The following is a 13,494-nucleotide window of genomic DNA, read 5'->3' on the forward strand; positions in this document are numbered from 1 at the left end:
CTTATTTCCGTCTCTCTTTCTTCCCCTCTCTCTCACTCCCTCCCTCCTCCCTTAGGTCTCATTAGCTAGATGAGCCAGTTCTGCTGGTAATCTGGTACTAAGTCAAAGTCAGGCAGCGGCAGACGTGGAGGATAATGACACATCTCGGCCTGCTACAATCATTTGTTCTTGTTAAGGCTGTGAGAATGTAAATTTGTTAGGTCTATAAGAATGTAAATAACTATCATATTGCTGCTTGGGAGATATTTCAGGGCTCCTAAGGCCTGGTTTGCATATCATTGATTTTCCGTGCGGCGTGCTGTCGTGGCTGGAAATGGAGCCTCTCCAGAGGAAAGACCCGGACACACACACACACATACTCCAACACACACACAGTACATGTACAGCAGCCTAGCACATACACACATACACATGTTCATGATTCAAGTGCGTGCAAACACTCACACTGTAGTGAAAAAAAGAGGCCACACAGTGTGTAATGTGTATGCATGTAAAACTTCCAATTAAGACCAACACAGTGGTTGGATCTCTAACAACAGCCAGGGAACTTTGTCCAAATTACCAGAAAAGAGTCTGAATTCATACAGCAACGTTTACATTTACATCCTAAAATACCATTAAAATGACTAAAATACCACAAAATATATTACCAAAAAGAGACATTGCATGTGGTGGAACAGCCTGACATGTTTATGACGTTGCCATGGATACAGCTACTGGCGTGAAAGTCTTGAAATTGAAAATTGTTTGGATCGCTATACAGCACAGCTCCTGTTTGTTAGTCAATACGTCACATAAAGAGAGTTTATTGATATTGTTTATTATCTGTTTATTGATTCGCTTTGTAGCTTTGGCAGTTTTTGTTTCATTTTGTTTTGATGAATTGATGCTTTGTTTGCAAGACTGATGAACAGCATGTTCTGGTAGCCTGGGGTGTTACCAATAATAAATCACATTTTTCATAAAGTAGTTAACCGTTTTGCATGATTATTACACCCACATATTCATTATTATTAGTAGTATTAAAAGTGTCTGACATCAGTTGTCTATACCAGTAATATTTTCAGGCGATAGGCCTAAAAAAGGTAAAGAGTAGCGGTAAATTCTGTCATTTTTAGGCATACTGGGTACTGTAAATAACAGCCTATCTCTAATAAAGGCCTGGTGCTGTGTTTTGTTGCGGTAAATAAAGGCCCCAGCTATTATTGGATGTTTTACAGTATATATATACATGCTCACACCCACATGAACACACAGTCCTTTATCCTTTATCCATCCAACAAGTCAGGGATTTGTCCCTGTTAATTACTACAGTGGGGCTTATCCATATGTGGAATAATTCATGAGGCTATACTCACATGCACACAGCAGGAATATTATGCATCAGAAGTGTATTTATGGAGGTAAATGCACACAGGTCTGACTGTCCGTGTGCATGTGAGTGGAAGACAGATTTAAGGTGAATCCCCTTTCTACCAATTGCAAAGCGATGTGACAAGCCACATATACCCAGGAGGCTTTGTCGCTACCCATTTGTCAACAAAGCATTTTCCTCCTCAAACATATTGTGAAGCTTTTTACTAAAGTTCCCCTAGGTGTGCATTTCTGTCTGCTTTGCATATTGCTGTATAAACCAAGGGCGAAACAGAATTTTCAGAGCGTTTTTTTGACTACAGCAGAGGAGCAAGTAGACTTTATAACAAATATGGTGCAAAACGAATATATGAAAATAGCGCTGGTAAATGCTGCGGGTACATCCACAGGGGATGAGGAGACCAAATATTTACACTCACAGTACATATTTCTATGAGAAAGTTTTGCTTCTTTCCCTTATCTGTCTGTTTACTTCCTTCCCCTTTCCCTACTCCCATCTATCTATCTATCTATCTATCTATCTGTCTATCCTCTCCTCTCTCAGCCTCTCAAGATGCACTGTCAGACCTGCGCCCTGGTCACCAGCTCAGGTCATCTCATCGGCGGGGGTCGGGGGGATGAGATCGACCGCGCCGAGTGCGTCATCCGCATGAACGACGCCCCCACGGCCCGGGGTTACGCCGGAGACGTCGGCCGCCGCACTTCACTGCGTGTCATCGCCCACTCCAGCATGCAGCGGGTGCTGCGGAGCCGCCACGAGCTGCTCAACGCCAGCCAGGACACCGTGTTCATCTTCTGGGGCCCCAGCAGCTACATGAGGCGCGACGGCAAGGGCCTGGTGTACAACAACCTGAGGCTGATGAACCAGGTGCTGCCCAAGCTCAAGGTCTACATCATCTCCTGGCAGAAGATGCTGCAGTTCGACGAGCTCTTCAAGAAGGAGACCGGCAAGGACAGGTGAGGGGGAGGAGAGTGGAGGAAATGTACAGGAACGTGCCACCGAGACAAGTAGTTCTGATTCTATGAGATGTGTGGAGGGTAGGGGTGGGACAAAATATCGATACTGGAATATATCCTCTTGCAATACATTATTGATACACCGGCGCCAAATATCGATATTTTTATTAAAACATGCGGCCGCTCTAAACGGATTCCCCCGCATTAAGCCTGTTACCATTTTGACTTACCAGAGTCACTATGAATAACTCACAGAGGGGAAAATGGCGGACAGCGGGGGGAAAGCAAATCAGAGAGGCACCACAGTTCCTGCTTTTTGCCTTTTTAGGGGTATTTTTTCTTCTTCAGTTACACAGATATTGTGATGTATCGTAGATGAATTGTCTTGCAATATATCGAGTATCGCAGAATCGCTGTATCGTGATACCATTGTTATCGTGGGCAACATATCGTGATAGTATCGTATCGTGAGTTACTCTGTGATTCCCACCCCTAGTGGAGGGTAGCTTATAGTGGGGTTAATACCTCTGCCACTGGAATCACATCCACCCATGTTGATATAGGACAGCACCAGGCATGTTTGGAGTGGTTTATTTGAACTCTGGAGCATTTTCTTCTTGAGTTTGGTTCATTTTGGCAGGTGAAAACAATGCCACACGAACTTGGGTGGCGCACCAAGATGCCTGAAAATGTGAGTTTCTGTCCTCTTCCAAGTGAACTGTGGTGCGGTTCATTAGGAGTGAGAGTGTAATCTGAATCAGCTACAAGAAACGACCGCAGAATGTAAGGGTTTATGGGTAGAAGGAGACTGATGTTGACATCTGATAGCCAGCAGTTCCTCGTGCTTGAAAAGCCTAGCATAATAAAATGAGCCGAGGGGGCAAACCACAGTCTGGACTGATGCTCATATTCAGCTATTTCTTCATGTGTTCTTAACGGGTATCATCATGATCAGGTCCCATCATGCTTTGCTAAAGTTACAGGAACTTGAATCTGATTAGATTTGATTCCCCCGGCTGGCAGTATTTCTAACCTGACCTTACCAAAACTCTGGCCAATAGATTCACTACTTGTGAGTCTGTATGACTTTACTTTACAAGCTCTGGTTCACTTGTAATTAGGCTGTGTGAAGCTAAACCAACCAAATGCAAAAATGCAACAAAGTTAACTTTTCCGCTACAGTTCAGACCAACGAAAACAAGTTGTAAGTGTGATCGCACCCTGAATCCTGCCAGAACTTTCTCTCATGTGTCTCACCAGCTCTCTGTGCATCTCAGCATTCCCACTGTCCCAAAGGAAATACACTAAGCCAATATCCAATATATCCTTATTAAAAATAAAACACTGATAGCTAGTTTATACTGAGCCTGAGGGACTTTGGTCAGTATCTATTTGGCTAGGCTGTCAGTCGATGGTGAAAGGTATGGAGGTAGTCTGTGATGATTATTAAAAGCTGTGCAGGTGAATTTGTCAGCTCGCCAATTACTTTTTCATCATGTACATATTTTCTATTAGATTTTATACCATAGCCTAGGGGAATACTCGATTCTGATTGGCTGGGAGGCATCCATTAACTTTAACTTATGGTTACATTATGTTACATCGTTATAGGAATAATATCAGCATTTTTGTCAGTCTTTCTCTTGAGTTCTGCAACACCTTCTCTCAAGTTGAACAGAGTTGGAGGACTCTAATGAGGCCAAGCCGAGTCCTCAGCCCGGGGCCATTAATGCTTAATGAAAATGCTACCATACACACTCTGTTTCTCCACTCTCTCTCACAGTCTTCGTCCAAGGGATGTCAGTGGAGATTGAATCTGACTTCAGCTTAAGACAGATGTCAGGGGGGAAATTACTGAGCAGAGGATTTGGTGAATAACTTAGACATCCATCCATCAGAATCAGGGCCTGCAATCATAGTAGATGTTTACAGTGAGCAAGTGGTGTGTGATGCTTTTCTTATTTAGTGCATCTCATCCCTCATAGCATTAGGCATTAGCATTTGTAAAGCTTATTTTAGTGCATTTCTGCTTTATTATATAGTATGCGGTGGAGAGTGAGAGGAATGATTGGACTGAGAGAGAGAGAGAAGCTACAGGCATTAGATGCCGCAAGCATTAGCGTTTCCATTTGTCCTAATCTGCATGTTTAGGAAGTTTAATAAGAAACCATTAGTATGCGATATGAGCTATATCTTTTTACCAGGGGATGAAAGAACAATATTTTCATCTAAAACATAAAATGAATCCTGTTGTCTTTGAAGATTTGGAGGCAGAATGAGCAAGTGTTGATAGCAGAGTATCTGGGTAATCAGCGATGGGTTCGGCAACCAGCCTGTAATTGCCGATTATGGGTTATGCCATTTCAGTAAAGGTAATTAAGATGTTGTGGGATGTTGCCACATCCACCCATTTTGATAATATCAACAGAGGAGCAATGAAAAACAGGTGTCCCTCAGCATCCACTGTGCTTAATTGCCAAGCTGGGATGAGCCTCAACCGGTGATTAAAGGCAAATTAGTTTTTGAAATTTTGAAATCATTCTGTTTTTTATGCTCCCATAACACTATGTTGTAATCGCTAACAGTCCCACTGTGTTGCATTGTTAAGTTCCTACTGGATCCATATTGGGCTCAGTTGTAATACTTTGAACAGAACTGTGTGGGTGGAAGCGTGGCTCAGTGGTTAGAGAGACCATCCAGTAACCAAAAGGTCACAGGTTGGATCACTTCAACAGCCAATCTACCCATCAACACCAACTTGTAAAGCTTTCTCAGTGTATTCACTCAGGATGAGAGTGCCAGGTAAAAGCCTGAAATGTACCTACTGCTGTTTCGAGTGCGAGTCGTGGAAAAGCCAGGGAACCCGAAACGAAACGATGACTCCATGCAAAAAAACAAAAAACAACCATTTATTTTCTCACCAACATGTTTCAGCTCCTTCACTTCATCAGGGAGCAGTGAAGGCGACGGTTCAACAGGAGTTTAAACAATTACATGCGGCATCACATCTTTACGTGAACTTTACCAGTCAACTGTCACACAGCGTTGCAACAACTGAACTTAATGACAGTACACCTGCTCTGTAGAAATAAATAGCACACAATAACAATATAAACCAAGGCAACAACGCAATTCTCATTCATTAATTAACCATCTTCCTACTTGGAGCCTCACTGCAAAAATTACCATCTTAACTAATTTAATCAAGTATGAGTCCTATAATCTTGTTTATATGACAAATAGAACAATCTGCCAGTAGTGTGAGATAATTTCACTAGTTTCCAAGGCAAATCGACTTGTTTAAATAATTTTCTTGAATCAAGTGTCATTATCTTGAAGCAAGTGATCTCCTTTATTGGTGCTTATTGAAAAAAGGGAAACTGCATTGGGGAAAAATTTGCTCACCACACTGGCAGATTCTTCTTTTTCACATAAGAAAATAAGATTTTAAGACACAAGATTGAACACAAGATTAAACCATTAGTTAAAATGGAAATTTTTATAGCTGTACAACTCCATACAAATGCAGGGAGCAACACAGTCCTCCTTTACTTAAAAACTTAGTCCCTCTCTTCCTGCTCACAGCTTGCTTCCTATCCTTTCAGAGATGACTATAGAAACAGGAGCTTGACATTTCACACCGCATTATTCATCAGCATGTTCATAAACAAGGAAATGAGGAACACTTCTTAAGTGAGATTAGCTGCGCACCTCCTGACTAAGACCTCTCCGCATCCAGCACAGATTGCTTAATGACAAAATGTTGTGCTTTGAACTTTGAAATTTTTCCAATTTGCAAAAGAAGCGAGCGTGTGTGCGGCTGCGTGCGTGCATGCGTGTGCGTGTGCGTTGGGGGATGGTGGAAGCGCCCACTTGTCATATTAAAGACTGTCAGTCGCTGTGTTTGCATATCACAACAAATCAACATGTTCCAGACAACCTGGGCCCGCTCTTAATTAAATGAAAAGTAGAAGTTCGTGCTTCAGCCGCGATAGCATCGGGTCGGGTCGACACCGCTGAGCAGACTCCAATAAGGCTGAATGTCGGAGGAAAGTGCATTGTCACTATCTATCAAACCGTTCCCAGCCAATGTGGACTGATTGATTCAGTGTGTGTCTAAAAATATCTACACATTCGGGCTCTTTTGCTCCACTGTGAAACACAACAGGAATATGACGCTGATCATGTGCAGCAGCTGTGTCAGAAAACCTCTGCAGCAAATCTCACTGGCCCTCCAAACCGAACAGGTGAAGGAGAGGTTGGGCATGGGGAGAGATTATGGAGGGGGAGGAAGAGGGGAATAATGTTTGCTGTTTGCTCAGACACGGAGCACAAACAGGAAAAAAACACAGAGGTGCGGACACAGAGAGACAAATCCTCACACAAGAGCAAGAGAGCCTCAGACAGCGCAGCATGTCTTCCCATCTGCACCCAGGAGTCCTGCGTGTGCAACATCCCCTCGACTCCTTTCAACACACTGGGAACATTTCCTCCCTCCCCGAAGGCTTTCCAGGAAGAAGCGCCTACAGCAATTCTCTCTCTCACCGGCCCCCCAAGGAGCGGAAGTGTTCAAAATACAAATGCTAAACAGGCCTTTTATTTCAGCGTTTCTGCCAGACGTTTATCCCCCCTCTGCACTGTTCGCTCTGAGAGAGAATGAGAGAGAGAGAGAGAGAGAGAGAGAGAGGGAGGGAGTGAACGCCTTTTCAAACAGGCAGGTAAACCCTCCACTCCAAATGTGTCATCCTCATCAACTGGAGTTGAGTAGGGCGTCAAAGTGCCTGCCTGGTTGCTCTTGTCTCGCTCTTGTGCTTTTTTCTCTGTTTTGCCAAGGGAAAGTTAACTGCTGCGGCTCTTAGAGTTGTGTGGGAATAGTGGAGCAGTAGCAGGCAGCGGGGTGACAGGATGGTCGAGTGATTAGAGATGCATCCTGTTGAAATGTTGTTGAACAAGACACTGAACCCCTGCCTGCTCACTCTTTCTTAGTCACTCTGGATATGTGTTGCCTATCCACAATTTAAAAATAGTGACAACTAGTCATAGAAAAAATATTGCAGGCACTTTTAAAGTTGTTATGTGTAGGATTTAACATCAATATATCATTGTCAAATTAATTTTGATACCTTTGTATTTAGGGCTGTGCAAAAAAATGTATACAGCTGAGTATTGCAATATTTTTTTCCATGATACTGTATCGATTTTCCAGCCCCTTGTATCGATACATTAAAAAAAATGATTCATGTTTTAAATGGATTTAAAATGTCCTTAAATTTCCCTCAAATCCCTTTGAATTAAATAGTTTTGACTCAATTTGTCTGCTGAGTTATCAATATAATGTGATGTACATATTAGACTACCCAGGTGGTACACAGCAAGCTGTATTTTCAGCTCTATTTTTAAATTTTCAGTAAATTATGTAGAGTATTGCAATGTATTGTGATACGTATCGTATCGTGAGGTCCTTGCCAATACCCAGCCTTATTTGTATTACCGTAAACTAGTAAAACCATGATTTTGGTAGTCTCTATCTCATGCCAGTTGTATTTTTAGTGCTAGTGTTTCTCAGAAATAACACCATATTTCCCATAAACTCAATTTCTTCCTGTAGCAAAGAGATTCTTTGCTTCTTTGGTCAAAGGTTTTCTCTTTCTCTTTACTGAAGAGGATGAACAAGTTGGAGGTGATTTTTTTCATCGGCCTTTCACTCCTCACACCATCTGCCATTGCAAGAAACTCTGAAAGTTTTATTTCTGTTTGCGCTGGAAGAACAGCGGCCTCTTCCTTTTTTGTAAAGCAATCCAGCAGATTTCCCACAAAATCCAATCCAGTGTCAAATGATGTAAAATGCAGAGTAGAGGCCACTAAAGGCTGACAGTTTTCTCGGCGATGGTCTAGTTTGTTTATGGTAATTATATTATTGTCTCAAAATTAATGTGGCAGTGATTTGATATTAAAATGTTACATGTAGCACCTTAAGGATAGTAATTCCTTTGTTGACAACATGATAACACTTAAAGAGTGGACCCTCTGCATTTTAATGATATAAATTGAAGTTCAAGTAATGATTCTTTTTTACAAAATTGTGTTAAATGCATTGAGCAGAACTGATCTTATTATAATCTGCCATTGTTAACTGTCCCTTCGCTTTCTTGTCTTTCCATGTTGTGAGAAACTTGATGTCTGTAAACTACAACTTCACAGTCACACCTAGAAGATTCCTCTGTTGGACTGATTATATTGAAGGTCACTGGGGTCACTTATATTCTTCCAGTAACCTCACCATCCCATTTAGTATTTCTAAACAGTCCATCAAAATGCACCTGATAACTGATGTACGATTACCTCCACCAGTCACAATCCCAATCAAAATGAGGTTCAGCTGTGCAGCAGGAAGCTGTGATAGTGATGCAGAGCTGAGGCTGTTTCAACTGTAGGATTCAGTTGTTCCTTCTACTGTGTTTTGTCTTCCAAATCACTGATTTCATGCTTGAAGTTTTCCACATTGTGTGTGGGCTAACCAGAGGAAGGCTAGTTTGGGATCGTAAATTTTCTCTGAAACGAATTTATAAATGAATTAAATGCATATTGATTGGCTCCAGAGATGCAACTCTACTTTGGACCCCAACAGCTAAATCTACTGCAGGACTGTCTAGCAGTGACTGCAGACATGGCTACAGTCCAGTGAGCTGGAGATCAGCGTTATGAAGTTCCTTGTATCTGCTGTTGTGGAAAAACATTTTTTCTGAAACAGAAGGTTAACATGTTTTTCATAAGTTTAACCCTGTGGCCTATAAAACCCATGAAAAAATGTCAGAAATGTATGGTATTCAATCGGAAAATAAGACTGAATTCCTTGAGTGGACTTTTGATACGTTTTCATCTGACAGCAGCTCTTATGAAAGAGGCCATTCTGAATGCCATTTAGAGTGATGAAACAACATTTCAGAAATTTTCACCACTGCATATTTCAGCTAACTTCCATTAGTGCTCATTTATTTGCTGGAAAAAATCTCAGAACACGAGTTTTGGTTTTGGTAAATATATTTCTACTTGAACTGAAGGTCCTTTTAGAAGCAGTGCAAATTTCATGACTCTAGGGCCTATGAAACCTTTTCAAAACCAATGTTAAAATTTAAAAATGCATGGTAGTCAAATTGAAAATAAGACTGAGGTTTTCATCTGACAGGAGCCTGTGAAAGAGCCCATTCCGATGGGCATTTAGAATTAAGGAGATTTTCTTATGCAGTGTAAATATCATTTCATAATTTTTTCATTACTGCATATTTTAGACATTTTTGATCAGTGCTCATTTCTTTGCTGGCAAGACTAAAAAACTAAGCAGATCACTCTCTCCCTAAAGCCAAGTCATTCCCAACTATCTGCACTACATGCACACCATGGCTAGATTCTGATTAAGGGTTTGATTATTTGACAGGGTTCATTTGTATCCGTCAATATGTAGGATGGATCTGTATTTTAATGAAGCTGTGAGGGAACTTGAATGATCTTGCAGTCAGAAAAATCGACCTCTGGATTTAAATAAATCTTTATTCTGCCATATTATACTGACGTGGGATTTTCTGATTATCTATCTCAGTTAATCACATTCGAAAAATCAAATATGGCTCAGTTTTCTCCTAGTGGCCTCCCACGCATGAAATCCCTCCCTCTAAGTTTTTTTTCTTCTCTCTTCCTCTCCCTCTCCTCTGCAGAAGGATTTCCAACTCCTGGTTGAGTACCGGCTGGTTCACCATGACCATTGCCCTGGAGCTGTGTGATAGGATCAATGTCTATGGCATGGTTGCCCCTGACTTCTGCAGGTGAGACACTGGACCTGAATATAAAACTCCCATCATCATCTCCTCACTATCACAAGGAGTTATCAAGCAGAGGAGCCTAGGCGGTGGTTTCGAACATATATGAATTCATAGGAGCAACGCAATCATCTGATATGAGAGATTAACACTGTAAATGCATGCAGGCAGCTGATAAATAAAATGTCAGTATGGCTGGAGATGTTTCTGAAGTACAGAAAATTGCCTGAATATTAGTTAAAATGTTAGAGTATGTGTCAGTGAACGAGCAAGCTGACTTTCCAGATGTTGAGATTTCACACTTATTTCTGATGTCAAATTTATTTTTTGTGTATCAGGGATGAGAGGAGGAAAAGGTAGAGAGCTCTCACTCTGCCCCTATTTCCAGGTACCACAAACATCATCGTAAGCTGCGGCAGACCAATCTGTTCTCAATTGGTATTAATGCAAAAGTTGTGCGATATTGTATCATCTGTTAAAACATAAGGTTTATTTTGAACACATTACACACTCAAAAATGTATTGCTAACATCCAGAACTAAAATGTACGTTTCTGTGAAAACAACTGTCTCAGGTCTGTACCAGGTCAGTCGCCATGGTAACGGCTATGCTTGTGCTGTTTCTACGCAAGACAAAATTGAGGAGAGTGCATATGTGAGGATTAACGCCCACTTTTGCAGCCCAGAAGGCAGGCCAGATTTTTTACCATTGAGTGATTCCTCCTCCGAAACATAAGATCTTTGGTTTGATTTCACCTGGCTGGCAGTGAATGCGGGTGCTGGCCAAGCCGGCCGGGGTCCGATCTTTCTGCCTCATCATGTCTCTCTTTGTCTGATTTGATTTCTTACCTCATTGTCCATGTTACTGTCCATTTTATTGTCTTGTCCTGGCACCTTTTGCACGCTCAGCCGTCCTGGTGGGGGGATCACTTGGGGGATAACACTTTATTTGAATAGTCCAATGTTGATATTCAACTATCAGGTGACAGAAAGTAGATGTTCAACAAAGTGTCACTTGCCTATTTGCTGCATCTCCACAGACTATGTAACCCTAACCTAACCCTAACTCTTAACATCAATCCCAAACCTAAGATTAACCCTAGCACACTGGCTATCTATATGACACTTTTCACACAATTATGAGTATCACTTGAAACTCAGAAGACTTTTTAGTGGCACGTTACAGTCACTTGATGGGAGGTTGAGGTCCACATGAGATCAACATTGGACCATCCAAATAAAGTGTGACCGATCTCTCTTTGACTTGGCACGGTGTCGTGTATTTCCTTTTCCTGATAAGGCTATTTTGGGAGTTTTTTGATTGTTGATTAGTTAGATCTAGGTAGGTTTCTTCTTTATAAAGTCTTTGAGACATTCTTTTGTGATGAAGGGCTATGGAAATAAACCTGCCTTGACTTGACTTGACTTGACTTGAGGCGATAAAAGCTGCTCTGGTGATTTACTTCCACCTACAGATAGAACAACACTTTCTTTGCGCCAAACATTAGTGGTAACGTTAGCTGCCTAGCAAATTGTACATCTCTATCTATAGTGCAATCCATGCCACTGATGATATTTTATTAAGCTAAAAATGTAGCCATAATCATAGCATCTGTCTCTCTAAAGTGTCCTTGTTGTTAGTGGAGAGACTTTGCCGTTGGGTCAGAGTGAAAACAGAGGACAGGCTGCTGGCTCCCATGGTGACAAAGAATTTATGACACAAAGAAAAAGGACAGGTTTTTTTTTAAGCTCATCAGCTTCCGTAGATCCCTGAACAAAGAATTTGTGAGAATTCTTTACCCTCCCTAGCTCTGAAGTTACCATGGCATGTACACTTAGCAACGCCCATCCTGCAGTTCCCCTGGCAGTGATGAAATTCAGCCTCTTCTAATTAGAAACGCACTGAATACGGCAGACAAAGGGCTCAAAGCAGGTAGCTACCACTCGAAGGCCGGGGCATCCTTTCCCGACCACCATTCTGGTCTCATGTAGTGGATGCCTTCTGCAGAAATGAAAAGAACTGTGGGATACGAAGCCAGTTCTGACTCCTTCTTAGTTTTTGCTTCTGGCGACTATCTCAGTTCAGCCTCATTAACAGAGTTTTACGGTTTGAATTACAGCTCACGTCTCATCCATCTCAGCCAACATTTTAATTGGGTAATTTTATTGGATGAAGTACAAATCTTATTAGATTTTTCCATAAAGTTAACAAACTGCAAAAGGTTCATTATATCTTTGTTCCTGGCTCTAATTGATTAGAGAATTATTTTTTATTTATGGTTTAGGCACAAATTCAATCATGATGATAATGAAGAGGGAATACCACTTCATTTCTCGGAGCAATCATTTGCTTAAGGTGTTACTTAGCAGTGCTTATTTCCCGTAACAAGCCAAGTTTGCAGATATTACTGGACGTGATATGACTGAGAAGTCTAACTCGCAAAACCTCTCTGACTCTAAAGTCAAGTCAAGATAAATATGCCTCATTGGCATGACAGGAAAGAAAGTGATGTAGCCACAGCATTAATAAATAAGCAATAACCAATACATATAAATGTTACATTAGCTGTAATATAATCACAAATATTCCAATAAAAGTTTGATCATTTTCATGCTCTCTCCCTCTTGACTCTCTCCCCCCTCTTTCTTTCTCAGCAGCAAATGAATCTCCATCCATGTTGTTCAGCTGCTGCTGTTCCTTGTTGTTGCTTGTTGTTTTTAAAGCAACCTCACCCCCCTTTCTCTTTAAGAACAAGGCCTAACATGTAGTTCAAACAAAGCAAAGTCCGCACTACCAAATATATTACAAATGTTTATTTTAATGCACAAATGTGTTTGTTTCTTTGTAATTTATTCTGAAGTGTAGACTTTCCTTTTGTTGCCTTTTGTTTGAACCTGTATGCACAAGAGCCTGCAGCCGGAGGGCATCAAGAAGAGCTTTGAGTTGTTTATTCTAAAACATGTTGTTCCCCATGAAGGATGCAGTCCGCTTCTGGACCAATAAGAAACAAGAACATGTCACCTTGTGTTGACCTGTTACTGTACTGCCCCCCCTCACCACATCCCACCCCCTTCTGTGTCAAGCCCCAGTGAGTGTAGTTTTGAAAATGCAAGACCACAGTGGCAAGTCACAGTTTCGTCAAAATCCGATCCGGGGTGTGAGATATCGTGCCTGACATATGGATGAACGACCAAATGAACAAACCAAAGCTGTAGCGCCCCCTGTGGTCAGTCAGTGTGAATCTGATAGCATTGGAACGCATTGTTGAAGTGCATTGTTCCCCCAAGAAAATCATGAAAATCCAATCTGTATGACATCGTGCGTGATATCTATCTTTTTTACCTGGGAG

The 13,494-nt window shown here is 41.5% G+C and overlaps 1 protein-coding gene across 1 annotated transcript in view; it reads left to right on the forward strand.

Moving 5' to 3' along the window:
- Positions 1–13,494, forward strand: part of st6galnac5a (ST6 (alpha-N-acetyl-neuraminyl-2,3-beta-galactosyl-1,3)-N-acetylgalactosaminide alpha-2,6-sialyltransferase 5a) — a 32,371-nt gene that overhangs the window by 17,876 nt on the left and 1,001 nt on the right. Inside the window, exons 3-4 of the mRNA XM_071526842.1 lie at positions 1,919–2,331; positions 10,044–10,151. Coding sequence (XP_071382943.1) covers positions 1,919–2,331; positions 10,044–10,151 — 521 coding nt within the window. The remainder of the gene's footprint in view (positions 1–1,918; positions 2,332–10,043; positions 10,152–13,494) is intronic.

The sequence above is a fragment of the Centroberyx affinis genome, unplaced genomic scaffold (genome assembly GCF_046629955.1).
Source record: "Centroberyx affinis isolate AG114_WGS23_722 - 3 ecotype Tasmania unplaced genomic scaffold, CSIRO-AGI_Caff_v1 ptg001468l_1, whole genome shotgun sequence".
NCBI classification, from domain to species: domain Eukaryota; kingdom Metazoa; phylum Chordata; class Actinopteri; order Beryciformes; family Berycidae; genus Centroberyx; species Centroberyx affinis.